The 26,739-nt window shown below is 43.9% G+C and overlaps 1 protein-coding gene across 1 annotated transcript in view; it reads right to left on the minus strand.

Moving 5' to 3' along the window:
• Window positions 1–5,128: 5,128 nt before the first annotated feature.
• The window catches only part of GPATCH8 (G-patch domain containing 8), a 152,112-nt gene continuing 130,501 nt past the window's right edge, over window positions 5,129–26,739 (minus strand). The window contains 1 exon segment of the mRNA XM_029573615.1: window positions 5,129–11,960. Coding sequence (XP_029429475.1) covers window positions 8,132–11,960 — 3,829 coding nt within the window. The 3' untranslated portion in view covers window positions 5,129–8,131.

A 26,739-nucleotide genomic window follows, 5' to 3' on the forward strand; every position in this document is an offset into this window, starting at 1 on the left:
TGAAGTTAGACTCACTGGTCTATAGCTTCCTGGATCACTCCTGGTGCCCTTTTTAAAAAGACTGGCATTACATTGGCCATCCTCCAGTCTTCAGGCATGATGGATGATTCCACTACATTACAAATTACCAGAAACAGATCTGCGTTTTTACTTTAGAATTCTTTCAGAAAACTGAGATGTATACCATTTGGTCCAGGCGATTTGCTACTCTTTAGTTTGTCAATCTGCCTTATTACATTTTCCAGCTTCACAGTGATTTGCATCAGTTCTTATGAATCATCGCCACTCAATACAGTTTCTGGCACAGGTATCTCCCTGAACAAGTTATAGTATCTTCTAGTGCAACATTACTAGGCAGGGAATAGCGAACCAAACAGCCAATATATCGAAAGCTATAATCCCAGATAATCCATACAATCCAACGTGTAAGTACACAGAATGCTAGTTGTAAGCAGACCTCATATCAGGGCATACATGTAGTCATTGCTATTTAGCAAAAGGTACACCGAAATTATAATCATAGGTCTTATTATATTTTTTTAAACTTATTTTGTTGCTAAAGTGCAATAGTGCATAGTCCATCCGTGACCTATATTAAGGTTATGACAGGAAATTTGACTTAGCTTTATAAGCAAAATGGAGGATCGCCAGAGACATGGTCGTGAGTTCTTACAACCGGAGAGCCCGACACGGACCGCGTTTCGGCATCTGTGGCCTTAGTCAAGGGCAATAAATATCTAGAAATGCAAAACGGAAAGTTAATGACAATATAACAGCAATCTTGATAATACATCCAATAATTCCAAGGTACTAACGTGAGAACAGTTCTCAATCTATGAATGGTATTACATGGTCCGATCAGAACGGAGACTCACACTCAGCCCGCTTTCATTCTGACTGTACCACTAGTCATGTAGTATATATTATTATATGCCCATGCAAGAAGATATATGTGGGGAGGACAAAGCGTGCGATTAGAATTCGCCTAATTGAACACCGGAGCTGCCTTAATACCGGCAAGATCAACGCTCCTATTGTCCAGCACTGCCTCGATATGAAACATCTTTTTGTGGAATTGAAGTGGCGCATTATTGACCGGATTTTGTTGACATCTCGCGGTGGTGATCCTCATTAGCTGCTTAATTATCGTGAGCAACGCTGGATCTTCCAGTTAAAAACTGTGCAAACCGATGGCTTAAATGCTGCCATCGAGTGGTACTCGTTGCTATGACAATTTATCAACAATGTTCGTCATTTCCAGTTTAGGATGGTTTCTATTGGCTATCTCTCCTTTAAAAAATGGCGCAAAAATGGACTCCCGGAAAAAGAATAACTAGCATTACTCTGATATGCTGCGTTTCACTATCTCACGTTAGTACCTTGGAATTATTGGATGTATTATCAAGATTGCTGTTATATTGTCATTAACTTTCCGTTTTGCATTTCTAGATATTTATTGCCCTTGACGAAGGCCACAGATGCCGAAACGCGGTCCGTGTCGGGCTCTCCGGTTGTAAGAACTCACGACCATGTCTCTGGCGATCCTCCATTTTGCTTATAAAGCTAAGTCAAATTTCCTGTCATAACCTTAATATAGGTCACGGATGGACTATGCACTATTGCACTTTAGCAACAAAATAAGTTTAAAAAAATATAATAAGACCTATGATTATAATTTCGGTGTACCTTTTGCTAAATAGCAATGACTACATGTATGCCCTGATATGAGGTCTGCTTACAACTAGCATTCTGTGTACTTACACGTTGGATTGTATGGATTATCTGGGATCACAGGTATCTCCCTAACATCCTCTGCAGTAACCACCGAAGCAAAGAATTCAGTCTTTCCACAATGCCCTTTATCACCTCCTTTTTTACTGCTGTTATACCTTTTTATGTAGCCCAGCATCCCTCTGAGTTCAGGCACTGCCTTATCACATTGCTTCACAATCTGCAGATCATCAGACATGCTATGTGTGCCTGAGTCTGTGGCCAACATGGAGAATGATTTACCCAGAATCCTCTGCTGGCTTGGCCTGCTTGCAGTTCTGGCCATGTGAAACCTAAATGCCCTATTGAGCCTGACCTGAAGAAATTCTAGACAACATCTGGACAGCAGCCGGAACTGTGGTCGAGGGTCATAATAAAAAGCAGAAGGGTCAGAATCTCAGCTAGGATTTCAACTACAATGCACAGAGGGTGAAAAAATGACAGGACAAAGGACTAATTGAAGATTAATATGACCACCAGGCAATTAGGCCCCAATTTGGGAAACTGATCAGGGTAACATAGGTCTAATTTATCTTCTTTTTGACATGATAAACTGTGTGCGTGATAGGTTCAAGTAATTTAAGGACTTATTCAAGGTTGCCTGTTTCACCTATAAAAGAAGAGGTAGCTAATGTATAAACTGAGACAGAGAGTAGTGCTTCTCCTGAGCATTTCAGCAGAGAACTGCTGCAACTCTGTACCTCCCAAGGGTACTTGTATTGCTTACGGATATGCAATAAAAAATTGGTATTTGTTTCTACAAGTTTTGGTATGGTACCCTTGTGGCCATGGAGAAGCGCCTTAAGGCTGTTTGGCACTTAACCACCACTATTACCAGAGGTCTCTTGTCCCCTATGATCTACAGTTCCTTTGGATTTCTGCCCCCCCAAATGCATGACTCAGCATTGCTTGGCACCGAATCCTAGATGCCAAACCTTCAATCATTCAACAGGGCTTAATTTGTAGACAAAGAGAAAGTGGAACTGTGGAGTGGGGAAGGGGAGATAAAGTGGGAGAGAGTATGAATGGGCATAAGCTAGGGGAGGGGCATGAACGCTTACCTATACACACAATGTACATGAAGACATCCAGTAGCAGCAGAAACAGTAGGGTGAACAGGCATAGCAGAGATGGTTACTTGTAACAGGTGTTCGCCAAGGACACCACGATGTCAATCCTCACATATGAGCAACATCATTGGATGGAGTCTGGCTGGGAACTTTGATCTTAAAAATTATAGAGCTTTCAAACATACTCTAGTGACCATGTGCAGCTGTAGTTATCAAGCTGCCCCCCCCCCCCCCCCCTACACAGAGTCCCTCAGTCTATGAAATAGCTAATACGTGGAGAACCAACTCAAGGGGAGGCACACAGATTTCATGAGGACAGATATGCTGCTTGTCCTTAGAGAACACATTACTTCACTCATTCACCTGTTTAGTTGTAGCAACTTCCCTTCTGAGGTGTAGGCTGCAATTACTATCTATATGTTCACCTCACTTCTTTTGTTCTGGCTATTGTCAAGTTGCATGTTTTTTTTTGTTTTGGTTTTTGTTTTTTTTAAATAAATACACTCTGCTATAAAGGATGGGCACAGCTAGCCATGCAGCTCTTCAGCTTAACATATAGAAGGGAATCCCTCCTTTACAGAACCAATATAAGAGAAAACCAATGATGGTCCAGAAATTTGAAAGGAATAGAGATCTGAGTTTAGGATCCAACACCCTGATGAGGAATCTTTGTGACCAAGTCTCAGTGCCCAACTTCTACAATTGCCAGTCTGGTATGTACCAGCACATGTAGGATGTTACTGATGAGTTATGGCTCAGTCTCACCATCATTAGCCTACTCAAAACCCAAATATCCAAATTAGAGAAAACAAGGGAAAAGCTCTGCTCAAGACCATGGAACAGCAATGTTTACACCACATTATAAAGGTCTTGGGGTACAAGGCTACCAGTTATTGCATGAGATCAGGAATATCACATTACTTTATTCTTCTAGCAAGGGACATACTGGAGTGGAGTAGATGGCTAGAGGTTAGCACAGCAGGCTGCTTCTGCCATTGATGCTCCTTGTGAACTTGGGCAAGTCATTTCATCCTCTATTGCCTTAGGCCAATGCAATAATCTTGGCAATGATAAAATGTGCACTGGTGTTCAGCACACATTTTTGACACCCCAATTTTTTTTTAATTAACTTCCGCTGCAGTAAGCTAATGATATACTAATGCATTGGGAGTTAAAAAAAATAAAAGCTTAAATCTGTAAAATGTGCGTTTGGCACAGGTCAAATGCACATTTTAACTAGGGAAGGGAATGGAGGCATCTCTGACAGGCTATTTGGGTGTAAAAAGATAGCAGCCACCACTACCACTTACCCAGATAAATTCTGATTTATCTATCTGGCAGCAGAAGCAGCCGCCAAATAGAAACATAAATCAGTACTTATATGGCTATTTGCTGCAGGTCCCACTACTTAGCTGGATTAAGTAGCAGCAAACTGTGCCAGATCCCCATATAAGTACAGACTTATGCGGCTATCTGGCAGCTGCCAGACAGACTGATAAATCAGTATTTATCCAAGTAAGTGGCAGCGGTGGTTGCCACCACAGATCCGGGTAAGTGGCGGTGGCTGCCAGCACTTACTCAGAGAGTTTGTTAAAGTTTATAAAAAATGATTTTTTTTTTCATAGTACTGGAAGCGTAACTCCAGATCTTCATCTAGGCAGGTTTCCAGTGCTAAAAAAGGCATACTGTTCAGATGCAATCTCTCTTTATGGGTGGGTAATGCTGAATAGGGATGTGCATTTGTCATATCTGTTTCAGCAGGTACACTCATTCCTCACAGTTTCTAGTACATACAGGAAATGCAGTTTGTGTGTAGTTTTATTAACAAGATACATGCATACCATCCGTTTTCCCACGTGTACTAGAAAGTCAGCAAAGTATGGACAAACTTGGCAAAACGAATGCGAGGAATGCGCATTCCTAACTTTTCTGCATTCAAAATTCTTTTAGCTGCAGAAAATGCATGCTGAAGTGCATGCAGAAAGGTTTGTTGGGCTGAACACACCTTTTAGCATCCTCCGGGAAAGAGAATTATCTAGCGTACCTGATTGCAACTTGGCTTGAGTTATAGTTTGGACAGGCGTAATCAAATTCACAATCCAAATACTTGAAAATTCCTCCCTGTGGAGAAAGAATGGCCTTGCAGTCAAGACACCAGACGGTTTCAGGAAAAATCCCACCTCTGGTACTATATGACCTTGGACCCAAGTTCAAAATAAAGCATATGATTTTCAACATGGCTCTTCCCAGTCAACAAAACAGTTAATATGCAACAAAGAAAGCAAGGCTTTTTCACAAATTGGTTTATTAGAAAGTTGTCTTTCCCCTCACTGTACAGCATATATATATATGTATAATATATATATAATCTTATGTGACAGTTAAATACAGTCATTTTTATGCTTGTAGACAGGATCAGTTACTTGTGGGGAGGGATGGGAGATGAGGTTTGTTTTCATCATTTTGGAAAAGGAAACATGACCTCAGCCACAAAGAGTGCACAGCTATCTAGAGTAGTACCAAATGGCAGCTCTGCTTCTCAATACCAATAACCATGTGTATAAAATATTTACACTGGTTTATTAAAAACAAACAAAAAAAAAACCAAAAACAACCCCACCACAGAGTCACTTTTGTTAGTTCAAAACTTTGCACTATTTTTTCTTTCACAGCACTAGAGGGCTCTAAAATACAATGCCTCCTTCCACCACTGAGAGAATCAGCTGTACAATAAATAAAACCACCCGAGAACAAGAAGGTCAATGCAACTGTGTTGGATCAAACCATGTGAGCAAAGACAAGGCATTACCATCACCTCCTGGTATGCAAGGTCTTTTTCATTAGGTCTCATGAGTGCGGATGGGGTAGAGGGAAAAAAAAAAAGCACACTGGGAATACAATCAGAAATTACAGCAGCCCCTCTACTTAACAAGAGCTGGAGAAAATGGTTTGTGAAAACAGAATCTGACTGCTATAAAGAGAAAATACTGGTAACATTTTTGACAAAAAAACTTTAGTTTCCTGCAAAGTGGGGATTACTATACACCTGGTTACATGAAGTGGTTTTATTCAGCTCCTCCACATCAGTAACTCTGCAAGAACTTCCCCTCCCTTGGTGAGAAATGTCCCAGGTGCATCCTTCAAGTCAGGCCACTTTGGTGTCATTTCATGGCTTTTGTGTAAAATAAAAAAACAAAAACAAAATGAAAGTGAGAGCACTCGTCTGCATGCATGTTCCTTCTCACAGCCAAAGACATGCAGTTTAAAAGCTCCCCTCTCTTGCACTGCTACAATATGCCTTGTTCTAAACTGCATTCTGTGCACACCAAAGTATGCTGAAAAAGTGCTAATCCCAACGGATGTCCCTTTCACCAGACACTGCAAGGCATGGGGAGATCGGCATAAGGCCTGCTGAGAAGCAAGTTTACAATTCAGAGATCTCCTTCTTCCCACTTTAAACTTCGAGCACAAAGCACGGACCACCACAGCGCTGTATGAGCACTTCCGGCACCAAAGGCAACCTGAGCAAGAGGGGCCAGGCCACCAAATTTATAAAGAGAGGAAAAAAAAAATTACTAATTCCACCGTTCTGAATCAGACACATCCTTTTGGAGTTGAGGTTTAAATAAAGAAAAGCAAACTGCAGAACAACAAATGCCAGCATCAACAGTCAAATAGCAAAGTCAACTAATTAATGACCTAACATGGATGAGGAAGGGCTGTACCATAACCACAAATAGAACGAGGAGGGTGCTTTTTGTTCTTCACAGGCCCAGCCCTAGCCGCCCCCCCCACCTGTGGTTTATTCCTAAATTCTGCACAACTGATGCATTCTTTTGTACAAAATACTGATCCTTTTCTCCACTGAACCATCTCAGATGCTGCTGCACATCACTAGCTACTGGGGGTGACTGGCAAATGACTTCTCGCACCTTTATTATATTAAATGCATCCAATGTTTCTTATGCAAAACCAGACTTTTTTCCTTTTTGATATTTTACAGTACATAAAACTTCAAAAATACATAAGCTAGATAAAATATACATGCTTCGTTTCCTTTTCTGTTGTATCTAGCTAAAATTATAAAGTTTTTTTTTGTTCACCCGTGTCTTACTCTGAAGTACAGCAAAACATATTTACATAGAAGCAACCAGAACAAGTACTGCTAACTCGGAGCTGCAGTAAAAACTAACACGGGTGGGCATGTGAGTGGAGGAAGAGTGGGGTGGTATTGCCTTAGCTACCCAAAACAGCATTTTACAATTGCAGAATTCAGTGCAATTCTTGGAAAACCTAAACATTAAAAAGCAACATCATTCTTGCAGAGGAAAATGAACAAAACATTGTAGGCTGTATTTTTTTTTTCGTCCAGGTTACAGCTACAGCTCTGGTTTCCATTCATGACAAAGATGTTTCCTGGCTCTCTCGTTTGTTCATGTATTGCCATTTTACACTAGGTCTGGTTCTGAGGACCTCACCTCTGGAAAACACCAAGGCCCAACCCTTGCACTGTCTTCCCTCCCCCTGCAAATCCCAGACTGACTATCCATCTTCGTATATGACAGAATCTGCAAAAAGGGGGCAGAACATGATGGATTAAAGTCTTGTGGGGAGGGTACAAATTGCAGCGTGTCCATGGTTTAAATGTTTAGTAATTCGCCTGTGAATTAAATCCCACTTTCTCCCTAGCACTGGAAACAACACCTTTAGGAATTCTACAACTTCAGGTCACCCTAGCAACATCTTCAATAGCTAGAAACCAGGGAATGCCACAGTAAACCAGGAGTGAAACAGCACACCTTCTACTGATGTGTCTTTCCAGCAAGACTTGTCTCTTTACCACTAAGCAAAGCCCTCTCCAGCTCTTATTTTCCAGACATTATTTCACAAGAACTCTGCATTCACCGATTTCACAAGGTGCCCCACTGAAGGAGCACAAAGTTGATGGAAAAATCTACCACCTTACTCAATTAACATGATGAATGAGAGTGGAAATATAGGGAAAATGGTCATGGATGGTGCTGGAGAAACTTGAGATTACTGGATCATTTCAGGACCTGATGCTGCCAGTAGCAAAACATCTTAAACCGTAACGAAGCTGGAGAAAATCCCTAGTATGAAACATCAACATGTACAAAAGTTTCTTCATTGCTTGCATGACAAGTCAGATCTCAGATTCTTTGGCTGTTAACTGATGTGAGAGGCATTTCACATGTCACACCTGCCAGCTTCACCGATTTCCTCTCCTCTTTTTTAGGGAGACATGCTATTCTCCTTTTGATGAGTTTCTGTCATGTGCCATGGCTAGGAGGATGCTGCAAGTCTTGACCTGAAAAAATGGGATGCAGGAGTGGGTGAAGATGCAAAGCTGTAGCCGCAGCAGCAGGTCGTGGAGCAAGGAGAGTTGGGTAAAGTGCATGTGGGACATGGTGCAGGGTAAGGGGTCCAGGGTGGAGAGCAGATGCAGGAATGATGTGGATTGGATGACTGGTTAGAAAGGTAGCAGGATGGGCTGGAATAAGGGAGTGGGTTAGATGAGACAGTGAAATGGGTGTCAAATGTGGTTGGGGTATGTGATGCACCTGAGCAAGAGGCTGGGGGTGTGGATGTGGGTGAATGCCAATGGCGGCTGCTGCTGCGGCAGCATGATGCTGCAGGATGGCATGCTGAACGGTGGTGATGGAAGTGGCAGAGGCTGCAGTTGGTTGCTGGATATGAATAGGCTGAAGCGTGGGCCCTGCTGGGGCCATGGCAGCTGTTGCTGGGAAGGCCTTGACTTGTTTTGCTAGTAGCTGCTGCTGGATGTGCTGTTGAGCTGCCTGTTGGAGCTTGCTGTACTTCTCCATTTCTTCAGGTGTAAATGTGATTGGTTGGCTTTCTAGTGGTGCCAGGGATGAATCCTCTACGCCTTCTGGCTCTCCTAGATTTGGGTCTTCATTTTGGGACACATAGCCAGAAAAATGTTCCGTATCTGGAACCAGAGGAATTATACTAGTTTCTACAGGGAAGGGCCGATTACCATTGTCAACAGGTTCCAGTGCAGTACCATCATTGTCTGCATCAGTTATATAACTATGTGGCAAAAGCTGTTCTGCAGAACTATAGCACTCTGGAAGGTCTTGCACAACCGGAGGAACTGGTGGCACATCAGAGGCAGCCTCTGATATTTGATCCTGAATGTCCATGCATTCATCCTGCTTTATTACCACATCTTCCAAAGTAGGAAGTTTTCCTGCCAGCTGAATATCTTTACCATCTACCACTTCTTCATCCTGCTCTTCTTGTTCTGCTTTCTCTGCCCCTGTCTCCTCACATTTCTTGGTGTTGCATGGTTTACGAATAATTGGCAACTTGCCTATTAGTGGAAGGACTGGTTTGTTGCCCAATGAAGGAGGAAGCTTGGGGCCAAAGTACCCTTGAGGGGGATCTTTTAGTTTGATGCCTACCTTGTTTGGTCCAATCACTGATTCCTCACTTGCACTGGGCTTCTCATTTTTTCTGGACTGGATCTTCTCTAGGAGTTGTTTTGCTGTTAGAGAGTGCCTTCCTTCTGCACCAAGTTCATGATCGGAACCTTTTTTCAAACTTGCACTGCTGCCAGCCTTGGCATCACCACCTTTACTATCGCTCTTTTTCAAATGCCCCTCACTTCTTCCAGCTGAGCGGCTGTAACGTGGAGATTGGGAGCGATAGATTTTAGAACGGTTAAAATCCCTCCGGCTGCTTCTCCGGTCACCTAGGCTTTCATGGCTCCGGGAATCCTTCCTGGAAACTGACCTCTGAGAATGACTTCTGGTGCTACGGCTTCGATCCCTACTATAGCTCCGGCTCCGTTTCCAGCTGCGTCCTGTGATGCTTCGACTCCTCCGCTTGCTTCGACTTCTACTACGGCTGCTGCTCCGGGTTCTCCCCCTGCTTCTTGTACTTGACCGCCCCCTAGCATGGGTGCGGCTCCTGCTTCTGGACCTGCTGCGGCTCAGGCTGTAGTCATCTTCTGAAGATGAGTACGTGCGCCTTTTAGACCGGTGTTTTGAGCTCTTGTAGTCAGAGTCAGATCCGTGGCAGTGTTTTGAGGGGCCTCTGGAGCCGTTACTGTACTCACTGTAATCACTGTCATCTGAGTAACTCCTCCAACTGCTGTACCTGCTGTGGTCTGAAGACCCATCGGAACTTGTCGAGTATGACCTCCTAGATGATCTGTGCGAAGACCGTCGGCGTCCTGATCTGGAGCGGCTCCTAGAGAGGTCACTGCCAGAATCATAGTCATCACTATAGTGTGATAAAGACTTCTGCCTGCCATGCTTATGGTGTGACCCATCGCTGTCGTAGTCACCACTGCTGTGCCGACTCCTGTGACTAGATCTACTGCTCTCTGGTTTGGCAGAAGATTGTTTTCGGGTGGAAGAGGACTGTGGTATCTCCGATTTATGCTTTTTCCTGCTGTGCTCCTGAGGAGCACTGGTAGAGTCATCTTTTTTGCTGCTACTGCTGCCTTCATCAACGGAGAGGGATTTCTTTTGCAATTCATCTTGCGAGTGACTCTTTCTCTTTTGTGACAAACCAGCATCTTCCACAGTTTCATTTTTTAATGCCCTCTCTGTCTCTGTGCCAAGGGAAGACTTTATTTTTTTGTGCTTGCGTTTTTTGGGTTTCTTCGGCTTCTCATCCCCAGCCTCTTTTTCTTCCTTACGTTTTCGTTTGTGCTTGCCTGCCTTTTTGTGTTTCTTTTTCTTTTTATGTTTATGGGACTTCCCAGTCTTCTCTTTTTTACTAGGAACACTTTTGTTATCGTCATTGGTGTTACTAGGTTTGCCAAAGCCAGCAGAACTTTGTTCTGGGTTTAGCTGTGCTCCGTAGGTCCGTACCACCATCTTGATTTCAGTTTTGACATCCAAGCCAGCTGTTTCACCATCCATTCCCTTATTGGTTTTGCTGTTCTCGGTAGGTTCTGCAGATTGTGAAGACTCCTTACTTGGACCTGGGGTATCTCTTTGCTTTTCCACACCTTTGGCCTTTGCATCTTTGTTTCGTGAAAGTTTAAAATCAAAATACAAAGGATTGCAGCTGTAAGAAATGACTGGTTGTACCTGGGTGAAAATTAAGAGTTCTGATGGCCATTGGAGAGTAGTGCTTTCATCTTTGCTCAAAACTGGGAAAAAAGGGCCAGTGGGCTGTTTGGGACCATCAGCAAGTTCTTTACCACTTGCACTGGTCTTAGAGGTTTCTTTTGAATCATCCACTTCCAGTGTTCTGTTTTCTATAGACTGCCCATTGGTGGTCTCTGAATTTTGTTCCTTCTTTTCCATTTTGCTCACCTGATCTATGTTGTCTGAGGTCACTAGCTCCTTCTGCAACTCTGTACTGCTCCCAGGCTCTGACATTTTCTCAGCCTTGTTGACCTTGCGACTGGGAGAATGGTTCTTCTGGTCCTGGGTGTTGTTGCTAGAGGTATTCCCTGCCTCAATCTGATCTGTAGATCTCATAAACAGCAAGAACGGAAAATTGGGTTTCACTTTGCAGTGTGCTGGAGGCATGTAATGGTAATATTCTGGTTCTGTTTGCAAACTCCTCTCTTCTCCCTTCATCTTTTTTAATTTGGATAATGTACTGGCTAGGGATGCACCAGAGTCTCTCTCCTCCTGGTCCTCTTCATCAGGTTTGCTATCAGGGCTGTTGCTACTCTCAGCCTCCCCTAGCTTCAGCATGCCTCCTGGATCTGATGGGGCTCTCTCATCCACTTTGGTTTCATCTATTGCACCAGCTTCTTCACTTTGGTCTTTAAAAACAGAAGCAGAAGACTCTAATTTCACAGGAACCTTTTTGGCAAATGAGAAGGACACACCAGTCTTTTGCAACTGGGCCCCTGGATGATTCTTAATGCCAAAATTTATGGTTGCTGTGGTGTGAGGTGAAGCCTGCCCTGATGTAACACCACCAATAACCTGGCCAGTATTAAGAAGCAAACTTTTGTCCATAGCTGATTCTGCAACAGTAGGAAAGGAACTTGTTTGAATCATGGAACTGCAGTTTCCTGCTGGATTCTCTCTCTCATCTTCAGCAGCTCCTTCTTCACCTATAGCCACAGTGGTAGCTCTGAACATAGGACCACTTCCAGGGGCACTGTAAGTTGGTTTAAAAGAAAAACAAGTTAAAAAGGTTAAACAAGAGAGACAAGAGGTACTCACACAATATTGATCCAGACCAAGTTAACTACTGGGTAGATGTCAACAATACCCACTGTAATAGTGACTGGCAGCCTCAAACAAAAGAACAAAATCCCTGTTTACCCACTGTGGTGGGCTCTTATGGGTCGAGACATATTGGTAAATCAGTCTTTGTCTAGCAAATGCTGGAATTTCTTTTTTAAAAAAGGGAAAAATGTTTAAAAGCAGATGGTAACTATACGTGAGCTCAGCCTCCATAATAAAAGTCAAAGAGTCAGAATCTGGCCTGACTGCTTGGTTTTTAGTTAGTTATTCCACACTTTTCTAGTTAGTGCACCAGCTGGTCTTGGACAAGTCCAAGCCTCACATTCAATAAGGTAAGTTAAAAGAAAACATCTCTTAAATTTGCAAGTCATTTCCAATGCAGCACTGTATGGGTAAAACAAACACGATTTTGGCTAGCGAACTGGATACATGCAATATTCAACTTGTGTTTTTCCAGGACATCATTATTAGACCTCTCTGATCATCTGAAAAATATATTTTTTAATAATTGATGCATTTTTCTAATCTCAAATTATCCCCAAAAGGTTACCTAAATTGATAACTGTTCTCTTAAGGACAGATGCTCTCATCTAGAGTGCAGTCAGAAAGTATTCAGACCCCTTCACTTTTTCCACATTTTGTTACATTACAGCCTTATTCTAAAATGGATAATGTGCATTTTTCCCTCCTCAATCTACACACAATACCCCATAATGACAAAGCGAAATCAGGTTTGTAGAAATTTGTACAAATTAAAAAACAAACAACCAACCTGAGATATCACATTTACATAAGTATTCAGTCCCTTTGCTATGACACTCAAAGCTGAGCTCAGGTGCATCCTGCTTCCATTGATCATCCTTGAGATGTTTCTCCAACCTGATTGGAGTCCACCTATGGTAAATTAAAATGATTGGACATGAACTGGAAAGGCACACACCAGTTTATATAAGGTCCACAGTTGACAGTGCATGTCAGAGAAAAATCAAAGCCATGAAGTTGAAGGAATTGTCTGTAGACCTCCAGGACAGGATTCTGTCGAGGCACAGATCTAGGTAAGGGTACTAAAACAAATTGCTGCAGCACTGACGGTCCCAAACAGTGTGGCCTCCGTCATTCTTAAATGTAGGAAGATGGATCCACCAGGACACTTCCTAGAGCTGGCCCGGGGGGGGGGGGGGGGGGGGGGGGGAATGACCAAGAATCCAAGGGTTACTGTTGGTGCTCCAGAGTTCTGCTGTGGAGACAGGAGAACGTTCCAGAAAGACAACCATCTCTACAGTAGAGTGGCCAGATGGAAGCCACTCAGTAAAAGGCACATGGCAGCCTGCTTGGAGTTTGCTAAAAGGCCCTTAAAGAACCCTCAGAGCATGAGAAACAAGATTCTCTGGTCTAATGAAATCAAGATTGAACTCTCTGGCATGAATGACAAATGTCATGTCTGGAAGAAACCAGGCACCGCTCATTACCTAGAAAATACCATCCCTACAGTGAAGCAGGGTGGTGGCAGCATCATGCTATGGGGATGTTTTTCAGCTGCAGGAACTGGGAGACTAGTCAGGATCAAGGGAAAGAGGAAAGAAGCAAAGTAGAGAGAGATCCTTGATGAAAACCTGCTCTAGAGCACTTCAGGACAATGAACTTAAGCAAACAGCCAAGACAACGCAGGAGTGGCTTCAGCACAGGTCTGTGAATGCCCAGCCTCAGCCCAGACTTGGACCCAATCGCATACCTTGGGAGAGACCAGAAAAAAATCGCTGTGCATCAACATTCCCCATTCAACCTGACAGAGCTTGAGAGGATTTGCAGAAAAGAATGGGAGAAACTCCCCAAACCCAGGTGTGCCAAGATTGCAGTGTCATACTCTAGATGACATGAAGCTATAATCGCTGCAAAAGGTGCCTCAACAAAATACTGAGTAAAGGGTATGAATATTTATGTAATGTGATATTTCATTTTTTTGTTTTTTTAGTTTGTACACATTTCTACTAACATGCCATAATGGGTCAGACCAAGGGTCCATCAAGCCCAGCATCCTGTTTCCAACAGTGGCCAAACCAGGCCATAAGAACCTGGCAAGTACCCAAATACTATGTCTATTCCATGTTACTGTTGCTACTAATAGCGGTGGTTATTATCTAAGTCAACTTAATTAATAGCAGGTAATGGACTTCTCCTCCAAGAACTTATCCAATCCTTTTTTAAACCCAGCTACACTAACTGCACTAACCACATCCCCTGGCAACAAATTCCAGAGTTTAATTGTGTGTTGAGTGAAAAAGAACTTTCTACGCTTAGTTTTAAATGTGCCACATGCTAACTTCATGGAGTGCCCCCCTAGTCCTTCTATTATCTGAAAGAGTAAATAACAAATTCACATTTACCCGTTCTAGACCTCTCAAGATTTTAAACCCCTCTATTATATCCCCCCTCAGCCGTCTCTTCTCCAAGCTGAACAGTCCTAACCTCTTTAGTCTTTCCTCATAGGGGAGCTGTTCCATCCCCTTTATCATTTTGGTCTCCCTGCTCTATACCTTCTCCATCGCAACTATATCTTTTTTGAGATGCGGCGACCAGAACTGTACACAGTATTCAAGGTGTGGTCTCACCATGGAGCGATATAGAGGCATTATGACATTTTCCGTTTTATTCACCATTCCCATTCTAATAATTCCCAACATTGTTTGCTTTTTTGACTGCCGCAGCACACTGAACAGACAATTTCAATGTGTTATCCACTATGATGCCTAGATCTCTTTCTTGGGTGGTAGCTCCTAATACGGAACTTAACATTGTGTAACTATAGCATGCATTATTTTTCCCCTATATGCATCACCTTGCACTTATCCACATTAAATTTAATCTGCCATTTGGATGTCCAATTTTCCAGTCTCACACGTTCTTCCTGCAATTTATCACAATCCGCTTGAGATTTAACTACTCTGAATAATTTTGTATCATCTGCAAATTTGATTGCCTCACTCGTCATATTCCTTTCCAGGATATATATATATATATATATATATATATATATATATATATATATATATATATATATATATATATATGATTTACTACTGGTGATTTACTACTCTTCAGTTTGTCAATCAGGCCTAACACATCTTCTAGGTTCACTGTGATTTGGTTCAGTTCATCTGAATCATTACCCATGAAAACCTTCTCCGGAACGGGTATCTCCCCAACATCCTCTTCAGTAAACACAGAAGCAAAGAAATTGTTTAATCTTTCCACGATGGCCTTTTCTTCTCTAACTGCCCCTTTAACCCCTCGATTATCTAACGGTCCAACTGATTCTCTCGCAGGCTTTCTGCTTTGGATATATTTTTTAAAGTTTTTACTGTGAGTTTTTCAAATTCTCAGCCTGTCTTATAAATGTCTTACCTTTAACTTGTCAACGCTTATGCTTTATCCTATTTTCTTCTGTTGGATCCTTCTTCCAATTTTTGAATGAAGATCTTTTGGCTAAAATAGTCTTTTACCTCATCTTGTAACCATGCCGGTATTCGTTTTGCCTTCCTTCCATCTTTCTTAATGTGTGGAATACATCTGGACTGTGCTTCTAGGATGGTATTTTTTTTTTTTTTTTTTTTAAACAATGTCCACGCCTCTTGCACACTTTTTACCTTTGTAACTGCTCCTTTCAGTTTTGTTCTATTTTTCTCATTTTATCAAAGTTTCCCTTTTGAAAGTTTAGCACGAGAGCTGTGGATTTGCTTACTGTCCCCCTTCCAGTCATTAATTGAAATTTGATCATATTATGATTACTATTGCCAAGCGACCCCATCACAATTACCTCTCTCACCAAATCCTTTGCTCTACTGAGAATTAGATCTAAAATTGCTCCCCCTCTCGTCAGTTCCTGAACCAATTGCTCCATATGGAGCAATTGGTTCAGGAACTGACGAGAGGGGGAGCAATTCCATCCAGGAACTTTATCTCTCTAGCATGTCCCGATGATAAATTTTCCCAGTCAATATTAGGGTAATTGGGATCTCCCATTATTACTGCACTACCAATTTGGTTAGCTTCCTTAATTTCTCTTCACATTTCACTGTCTTTCTCACCATCTTGGCCAGGTGGATAGTAGTATACTCCTATCAATATACTCTTCCCAACACACAAGAGATTTCTACATAAAGATTCGATTGTGCATTTAGTCTCATGCAGGATGTTTATCCTGAGTTTGCTTTGCCATTATAGGGTATTGTGTGTAGACCGAGGAGGGAAAAATGCATATTATCCATTTTAGAGTAAGGCTATAAAGTAACAAAATATGGAGAAAGTGAAGGGCTTTTGAATACTTTCTGAATGCACTGTATATTCCTCTCATGCCCCCCCAACTTCTGGAAGTTACATATGGTACACTATACATATGGGGTCCTTTTCAAAAGGAATTTCTGTGCATAAACATAAATCACTTTCTGAAAACTAAGGGGGAGAGGGGTGGTAGGCAATCTGGGTGTGGAGGCAGAGTTGGGGCAGGTAAAGCATTTTACATGGTACAAGAAAACGAAGGAAAAAAAATAATTTCTCTCACATGCAAGCAATATATTACAAAACAGAGAAATAATATTCAATGCTTATTTTAATCAATTTAACAAACACTTCAAACATTCTTTACAAAATACATATTATGTAATTGCATGTCTACTCTAATATACAATCACATATAAAGCAGAGTTGATTACCTGTAACAGGTGTTCTCACAGGTCAGCAGGATGTTAGTCCTCACATATGGGTGACATCATCAGGATGGAGCCCAATCACGGAACACTTTTGTCAAAGTTTCTAGAACTTTGACTGGCACCTACTGGGCATGCCCAGTATGGCACCAACCCTTCATCCAGGAGGGGTCCCCCTTCAGTCTCGTGTATAGCAAGAAGTACGTACAAAAAAATAAAACAACAAATTGCAAGCGAACCCAACTCCGCGGGGTGGCAGGCGGGTTTCGTGAGGACTAACATTCTGCTGTCCTGTAAGAACACCTGTTACAGGTAAGCAACTGCTTTCTCAAAGGATAAGCAGGATGGTAGTCCTCACATATGGGTGAGTAGTGAGCTGAGGATGCCCGAGCAATGCACCCAAAGATGTGCAACAGGCACAACAAGGGTGGATTTTGGTAGGAGGGCATCCTGCAAACCCTGAACGGGTCACTGGTAGGATGTTGGATAGTTAAGCTGAGAATAAGTTTCGTAGGATAGACTGGCCAAAAATGGAATCTTGCCTGCCAGCCTTATCCAAGCAATAATGGGCTGCGAAGGTATGGAGAGAGCTCCAGGTCGCGCCTTACATATATCAATATGTGGCACTGAACAAAGGTGTGCCACTGAAGTTGCCATGGCCCTAACAAAGTGTGCTTTCACACGGTCTTGTAGCAGAATGCCTGCTTGCTGGTAGCAAAAGGATATACAGTCCGCCAACCAGGAGGAAAGGGTCTGTTTTCCCACTGGATGTCCCAATTTGATGTTATTGAAAGAAACAACCTCCTTTCCCTGCACGCTGCCACTTGACCGGCTCCAAGGCGGGTAAGGACAAAACTTTCGTGGGTGCCGTATACGCAATGTCCACTCCCTGATCCTTCAATATGGTCGCCGCTTCCGGAACCGATTTAGCTTTAAAAGATATGCCTTTAATTGTAAATGCTATTCCACAAGGAAAGAGCCATCAGTATCTCAGATGTTCTCTCCTCAAGACTGCTGTAACCGGTTGATACTCACGACGCCGTTTCAATGTAGCCGGCGCTAGGTCATTATATAGTGAAATAGCGTGGCCATCCCATTCAAAAGCCTCCACCTTCCTCGCGGCTTTCAGCACCGCTTCCTTGACTGGGTAGTGGAGCATACATAGAATAATATCCCTGGGTGCATTCCTGGGCGCCGTTCCAAGGGCACGATGTGCTCGCTCTATGCTGACAGAAGAGGATATATCCGTAGCTTCATCACTTGGAGCTGCTGCCTTTAGAAGCGCGCAGCATATAAGCCGCGTGGTTTCCATACTGTCCACATATGCGGCGTCTTCCGGCAAGCCCCGGATGCGCAGATTGTTTCGCCTAGAGCGGTTTTCCAGATCTTCAAGTTTCAACTCAGTCTCTTCATGTAAGGTACGTATGCTGCTAAGTTCGGACCTTACTTGATTTAACCGAGTTGCATGATCTTCTAGCAAGGCCTCGCTATCATCTATTCTGTGCCCTAAGTCTTTGAGATCTGTGCGGAGGCCTACAATCGCTTCCCGAAATTCGTCCGTTAATGTTTTTATATCCTTTTTCAAGTCCATAAACCAATTCTGAAGGTCTCGTTTACTAAAAGACTCTTCACCACCGTCCGGCGCTATGGTTTCTGAAGCTGAGTTACCTTCTGCGCCACGCGGCCCCGGAGGCCTCACTCAGCGCTGCGAAACGAGATTCCCCAGCATCAAAAGAGAATTGCTGTAGATCCACTGCTTATTTGTGGCTGGTCATATTGTCGGGTATTCAGCTTCTGATCTTGTGAAAATCGCTGGTATATATACTGCTTAGACTGGAGATATCTACTTTAATAGCTTTGAGGAGTTACGGAGGAAAGATTTAGGCGGCCATCTTGGTCAGATGACGTCACTTCCCCCCCTCATCCAATCCTTTTTTAAACACAGCTATACTAACTGCACTAACCACATCCTCTGGCAACTAATTCCAGAATTTAATTGTGCGTGGAGTGGAAAAGAACTTTCTCCGATTAGTTTTAAATGTGCCACATGCTAACTTCATGGAGTGCCCCCTAACCTTTCTATAATCAGAAGTGGATCCTCTCCTAGAGGGATCTGCCGGCGAACTGATAGGTTCCGGAGGACTGGGAACCAGACTTGGCGTGGCCAGTGAGGGGCTATCAGAATCATTAAGCCCTTGTCCCTTCGTAACTTCACGAGAGTCTTCGATATGAGTGGAAGTGGAGGGTATGCATAGAGGAGACCGCTGGACCACGAGGGGGCGAAAGCGTCCCGCGGCTGTGAGTGAGTGAGCAGAAGTTCTCTACTTTGCGGTTGTGGATGGACGCAAAGAGGTCTATTTGTGGATACCCCCAATGTTGGAAGATTGTGTCCGCTACCTTGGGGTTGAGAGACCATTCGTGCGGATGGAAGGTTCAACTCAACTTGTCCGCTAGAACATTGTCCATGCCCGCCAAGTAGGTCACTCTGCGGTACATCGAGTGGGAAAGAGCCCACGCCCATATCTGTGCAGTTTCCTGACACAGAAGGTAGGAGCCCGTTCCCCTTTATTTGTTGATGGTTCCCCCACCTGATTGTCGATCTGAATCAGGATGGCATTGTTTGAGAGGCAATCCTGAAAGACTTTGAGGGCATATTGCCAGACATGAGCACCCCAACCTAGGTTGGAGGTGTCCTTTGTCAGGATAATTTGAGGTTCTGGAATTTCAAAGGGAAGGCCTTGAAGAAGATTGGAGAGCCACATTCACCAGGCTAGCGACATGAGGAGCTGCTTGGTAATTGAATGATAAGCCTGAACCCACTGGGACTTCAGAGTCCATGGCATGACTCATGACTAGGCGTGCCAGACGAGTTGTCGTGTAATCTCGATCCTGGAGGCATTGTGCTAGGGACATTAGAGTACGAGCTCAATCCTGAGGGAGGAATGCTTTCGCTTGCACGGTGTCCAGGTCGGCTCCTATGAAGGATAGGGTTTGAGATGGAACTAGGCTGGACTTGGGATAGTTGATCAGAAACCCGAGAGACAGCAATGTATGGAGAGTTAGATGTAAGGAGGCTAGTTCGTCCTTTTGAGTTGGAGCCCTTAGCCAATCGTAGAGATAAGGGTAGACATGGACGCCCCAACACCTCAGGTAGGCTGCGACCACTACAAGGCACTTGGTAAAGACTCAAGGTGCGGATGCTAGGCCAAAGGGCAGTACCCGGTACCGGAAGTGCAGGGGGTCGACTAGGAATCAAAGGAATTTGCAGTGAGATGGAATGATCGAGATGTGTGTGTATGTGTCTTGAAGATCCAGAGAGCAAAGCCAATCTCCTCTTTGCAGAAGAGGAAGCAGAGAGCCCAAGGTTACCATCCTGAACTTTTCCCTCTGTAGAATCTTGTTTAAGGCACACAGGTCCAGGATTGGACGAATGCCTCCTGACCTTTTTGGAATGAGGAAATACCAGGAATAGAACCCCTGCTGGGAGAGGGGCACTGGTTCTATCGCCCGGGATTTCAGGAGGGTTGAAACCTCCTCCTCCAGAAGAGAGGAGTGGTCGGACGATCCCCACGTCGGCCGAGGTGGGGAGTCTGCTGGTACAGACAGGAAGTTGAGGTTGTAACCTTGAGTCAGTACAGCAAGTACTCACTGATCTGAAGTGATCGTGTGCCATATGTTGGTGAAGTGGCACAATCGACCGCTGACGGGTACTGACGGTAGAGGAGGTTGGCTTATGCTCTCCAGCGAGGAGTCAAAATCCAGCAGCTGGGCCTGGTGGAGGAGCTGGCTGAGTTTTCTGAGGCCTGGATTGTCTGGCCTGACCTTTCTGGTAAGGTCTGGACGGGCGACCTCGAGTAGCAGGAGGATATCATCTCCGTGGCTTGAAGGACGGCCGCTTAGTGTGTCTTCGGAATGTCCTTTTAGAGGTGGAGAGGAATTCAGAAGGCACATATGAAAACTGGCGTAGCGTCTCGTGGTGGTCTTTGAGCTGTGCTACAGTCTCCTGAATTTTGACCCCGAAGAGATTATCTCCAGCACAGGTCAGGTCAGCCAACCGGTCCTGTATTTCTGGTCTTAAGTCAGAGGACTTCAGCCAGGCCCATCTTCGTGCACTAATCCCCGCTGCGGACTCCCTAGAAGCAGTGTCAAAAATGTCATGCTTGCCAGCATCTAGACCCTTCTGAGCCAGGGTACTGAGTTGATCCTGAAGCTGGTCGGGTAAAGAATCAGAAAATTCTTGGATCTTTTTAAATAGGTCCCTGTTATATTGGGTCATGTGTAACTGGTAGGAAGCAATGCAAGAAATAAGCATTGAGCCATGGAAAACACGACAGTCAAATGCATCCAGGGACCTCTGTTCTTTCCCTGGAGGTATGGAAGAATGGAGAAATTACTTACCTGATAATTTCGTTTTCCTTAGTGTAGACAGATGGACTCAGGACCAATGGGTATAGTGTACTCCTGATAGCAGTTGGAGACGGAGTCAGATTTCAATCTGACGTCAGCACCAGTACATATACCCGTGCAGGAAGCTCTGCTCTTCAGTATTCTCCTCGCAAAGCAATTGTGGATATATTTATTTATTTATTTATTGGTTTTTATATATCGCCGCTCAGAGATATCGCGTCGGTGTACAGAGAACAAAAACATACGCCGGAGCGTTTTCCATGAAACAAGAATAATAGTTTAAATCTTATACAAAGCAACTAATACAAAATAAATCTTATATAAAGCAGCTATTAAAACAGAGCTAACACTAAAAACATTTATAAGGTAACATATAAAGCAAAGATTAGCGGAAAAAGGTGGGGAGGCTGGGAGGGAAAAGAATAATAGTTTAAATCTTATAAAAAGCAACTAATAAAAAACAGAGCTATAACTTAAAACATATTTATGAGGTAACATATGAAGCATAGACTGGCGGAAAAAGGTGGGGAGAAAGGGAGGGAAAAATATATAATTTGGGAGAGACGGGCAAAAAAGGCGTTGAAACTTGGAGAAAGCATATGGGCGAAAAGAAAAACACGAGTAGGGAGGCGTAGCGAATACATTATGAATGGAGAGAAAAGCATAGTTAAGGGAGTGTAGATATTACATAAAGGGTTATATGGGGTGCAAGAGTAGCAAAGATGAACGTGAGAGAGTGGCATAATATAAGAAAATATTTATTATGGGGGGGGGGGGGGGGGGGGGAGGTAGAAAGTGGTAGAGCGTGCAGGAATCATGTGTAGGCTTGGGTGAATAGCCATGTCTTGAGTTTTTGTTTGAATATCTTGGGAGATAATTCAAGACGTAGTTCAGTAGGCATGGAATTCCATAACATGGGGCCAGCTAAGGAAAGGGCACGGGCTTTGGTAGATGCATAGTTGAATAGTTTGGGAGAAGGGGGTTTGCAATGTGGCTAGGTATGGATTTCTAGTGGGTCTGTTAGATGTATGCAATTGTAAAGAGTTAGAGAGCCAATTCATTTCAGGATTGTGGAGGGCTTTGTGGATGAGGGATAGTGCCTTGTGTTGAATGCGATATTGAATGGGGAGCCAGTGTAATCCCTTTAGAATAGGGGTAATATGATCCTTTGAGGTAGTGTTAGTGAGTATACGAGCGGCAGTATTCTGCAGGATCTGTAGAGGATGGATAGAGTTTTTAGGAAGGCCTAGTATATGTGTGTCTGGATAATTTGATTAACTTGGATAACTTTGTTTAACTTGAATAACTTGAGAAACATGATCAACTTGAACTCGTTGACGAGGACTATAGCTGGAGACCGCCAGTGCCCTCAACCGAGAAACGCCGACACCCAGTAACTATGGGTGTCCTAACTGAAGGGAAGCGTGGCTTACCCATGCTTGTCTTGCTCTCGGGAATTGTCACCCGAGGTTTTCGAGTATTGCAGCATCCGTGGGCAGGATACTGAGTTCATCTGTCTACACTAAGGAAAACGAAATTATCAGGTAAGTAATTTCTCCATTTCCTAGCGTATAGCAGATGGACTCAGGACCAATGGGATGTACAAAAGTTACTCCCGAACCAGGTGGGAGGCTGCCCGTGGCCCACTTAGTACTGCCCTTGCGAATGCTGTGTCTTCCAGAGCTTGAACATCCAGGCGGTAGAACCTGGAGAAGGTGTGAATGGAGGACCATGTTGCTGCCCGCCAGATCTCAGTGGGTGACAACATCTTGGTTTCCGCCCAGACACTGCCTGGGCTCTAGTGGAATGGGCCTTGACTTGTAGTGATAGAGGCTTGCCTGCCTCTACGTAGGCTGCCTTGATTACTTCTTTCATCCAGTGGGCTATGGTTGCCTGCGAGGCTGCTTCCCCTTGTTTCTTCCTACTGTGAAGGACAAATAGGTGGGTTCGTCTTTCGTATGGATTCTGACCTTTCCAGGTATCGGACTAGGAGTCTGCAGACGTTAAGGTGGCAAAGACAGCGAGATTCTTCCGAGCCCTTATGCTCATCTGGACATGGCAGCGAGATGGTTTGGTTTAGAAGGAAGTGAAAAAACACTTTTGGAAGGAAGGAGGGGACAGTGCATAGCTGTATGGATCCTGGTGTGAATCTGAGAAAAGGCTCCCGATAGGATAGTGTTTGAAGTTCGGAGATGCGAAGGGCCGAACATATTGCCACTAGAAATGAAGTCTTCAAGGTTAGGAGTCGTAGGAACAGACCGCGGATAGGTCTGAAGGAGGCTCCCACTAGGAAGTCTAGTACTAGATTGATGTTCCATAGGGGTACCGGCCACTTTAAGGGTGGTCGGATCTGCTTGATCCCTCTCAGGAAGCGGGAGATGTCTGGATGAGATGCTAGGCTTATGCCTTCCACTTTGGTTCCGAAGCAGGCCAACGCGGCCACCTTAACCTTGATGGAGTTGAGGGACAACTCCTTCTGTAAGCCGTCCCTGCATGAATTCCAAGATCGTGGGAATTTTGGCTATCCGCGGAAGGATGTTGTGGTCTTCACACCAGGCTTCAAATATTCTCCTCAGGAAGCCCTTTATTTTAAGGACAAAATGAAGAATTCTTTGTTGGGAATAGAAGGAATAAGATTCTAATGAGAAGAGAAGAAATAAGGTTTTAAAATTGTGAAGATTCCCACAACCTATGAACATTTCCAAAGCCTTCAGTTATTGATAAATTGTGAAAACATGAGTGGATGACATCTATGATATATATGAAAGTTTTGCATTATCATATTGTATTTTCTCATTATATTGTATGATATTGTTAGTCAAATTGTATAAGCTTTTTAGGGATGATTCGTGGTCTTAGTTGGTATGAATGAGTATGAATGTTGATGGATGATTTTATTGTGATTTTATGTCGTATGATTCAGACTTGTTATTTGTGACTGTATATTAGAGTAGGCATGCAATTACATAATATGTATTTTGTAAAGATTATTTTGAAGTGTTTGTTAAATCGATTAAAATAAGCAGATGAAGCATTTACATGAATACTTTTGATTTTTGAAAGCATTCATCTAAACGCATCAGCTCCTCTGAAGGTCTGTCCTCTGCCAGGAAATCCTCCAGGCCTGGTTACTGGAAGCCCTTTTATCGACACAGGAAATATTATTATCCTCTAGCCTCCCGGGCTCGTACGCCATGCACCGGTTCCAGGGGCTGTCCTCTCTGTCATCCGTCAAGGGTACCGGCTCCCAGAGACCTCTCCCCCATGTCCTTCGTGGGGATCGTCCGCCCACCAGGTCATACTTCAGATGTAACTCACCGCCCATGAGCAGCTGAAAGGGAATGGCTTCAACTATAGCCCTGATAAACCCTGCAAAGGATAAGTCCTTGGGAGGAGACTGGTGCTGTTCCTCCGGAAGGGAGGGCTCTGAGAGGGGGTCATCAGAGTAATCTGAGGACGAGTCCATGGAGTCGTCACCCCAAGGGTCATTAGGCCTAAGACCTGCATATCACTCCACCTCAATGGATGACTGGTTAGTCTCAGACTGAACCTGCGTCTCTGTTCTTTCAAATACCTAGCTCTGGTAAGAACACTTTGCCCTGTGCAGTCTCGGATTGCACTCAATGATATTCCAGGATCCATGTCAGCTGCAAACTATACTTGGCTAGATTCACTATCAAGTCCAGCTCTTGCAAAAGACAAATCAATCTGTGAGACACCCATTGATTCTCCTCTGCACTTTTGGCTCAAACTAACCAGTCATTCTGAACCAGAATACCCTCCTTGTGGAAGAACATCGCAATCACCATCATAATCCTGGAGAGGGTTCTGGGCACTGTGGCAAGGCTTGAAGCTGAGAGTTTCGTCCGAGAATGGCAAAGCATAGAACCGTTGATGTTCTTGTCGCATGGGGATGTGCAGATATATCCTTTTCTGATTGAGAGACGTGAAACCTCTCCCATCTGTGCCGCCAAGACGACAGCGCACAAGGTTTCCATTGCAAAGTGTGCCATTTATAAATGCTTTACTCCTTTAAGATCCAGAATAGATTGAAGAGAGTCCCTTTCCTTCCTGGGTACCATAAATAGATGGAACATCACCCCATAAAGGCATCAGGACAAAATTTCTAGTCCACAGCCATTTCTTTTTTTTTTTTTTAATTTGTAAAGTTTTTATTGACAATCACTCAAAACAGTAACAAATAATTATGCTCAACATCATAATAAAACATAATAAAAATAAAGGCCACTGCCAGAGAACAGAGCCTTGACCTTCATAGATTGTCAGTATTCATTGATAACAGATAAATTTCTCTGACTGAGAGATATCTCCCCTACCCCCCCCCCCCCGCACATGTGAAAACAATGAATAATCAGGAGTCAGACTGTAATAAGTCTAAACAAATCGGTCTAGTCCACAGCCATTTCTGACTACATCCAAGACCCACTGGTCCATCAGATTCTGGGTCCACCTTCACTACAGGCAAGATAGCTGTCTGTAATTCCGGGACCTGTATGTGGGCCCCTGCAACATTGCTGCGAAGCCCAAGGTGATCCAGAATCGGAACAAGAGCTCTTTATTCAGCTTCTTCAGCCAAAGGCCTGTGATCTATCGAAAGGATGCGACTTCTGAGCTGCTGATCCCTTGAAAAGGCACGACAGGAACTTCTGAAATGGCCTTGCACACTAAAAGAGTGCGAAGCCGATCTTCTTTTTTCGGGGTAAACGTCGAATCTTGTAATCTTTAATGGAGAACTCTGACAACCTTGGCTTAGAAATATCTGCTGACAAGTTCTGCAGCCACAGCAGATGCCTTGTGGCAATTACCGAAGTTAGTCCTCTAGCAGCCGCAAGCACCAAGCCACAGCTCACTTTCACCTCCACTTCGCTGTCACCCCACTCTTCTTGAACCTCATGAGAGAGGCGCAAGCTCATTGCATACAACAGCAAGTAGCGATTTGCAAATTGATTGCCATTGCCTCAAGATCTATTTAAAGATAGCCTCAACCATTTCACTCAGCGCTGTCCTGGCTTCAATCAGAATGAGGATCTGCTTGGTAACAGCGCATACCAGAGCAACAACCTTCGGGAAGGATAGTTCCTTCCTTGCCTCTGAATCTAGGGGGTACACAGCAGCCAAGGATCGCCCCCCCTTTTAAAACTAACATTTGGAACATCCCAATCCCGGTAAATCAACACCTGCACTGCTTTCAAAAGTGGAAAAGAAACAAGATCTGACACCATCCTTAAAGTAACCAGGATAGGGTCCTATTTCCATGGCTCCCGAAGTGTCACTCCTAAGTAGCCCAAGCGACTACAGGGTCTGATTCAATAAGACCAGCAACAGAGTAGGGATCTGTATAGCTCCACACCAGGTGGGATTTCACCTAATAGGAGGAATCCGCAGCACTCCCAGTTCATCTGGCGGGCTGTAAATAACAGCAGGCCCTCCTCATAAAGCTCATAGGTGGCGATGTGGGCCACCAGCATGGCGCCCTGAAAGACTTTCTTGCCCAGTGCATCGAGCTCCCTGTGCTCGCGACCCGGAGGGGCAGAGGCATGGGTGTGCCTTGGGCATCAA

The sequence above is a fragment of the Rhinatrema bivittatum genome, chromosome 12 (genome assembly GCF_901001135.1).
Source record: "Rhinatrema bivittatum chromosome 12, aRhiBiv1.1, whole genome shotgun sequence".
In the NCBI taxonomy this organism is placed as follows: Eukaryota; Metazoa; Chordata; class Amphibia; order Gymnophiona; family Rhinatrematidae; genus Rhinatrema; species Rhinatrema bivittatum.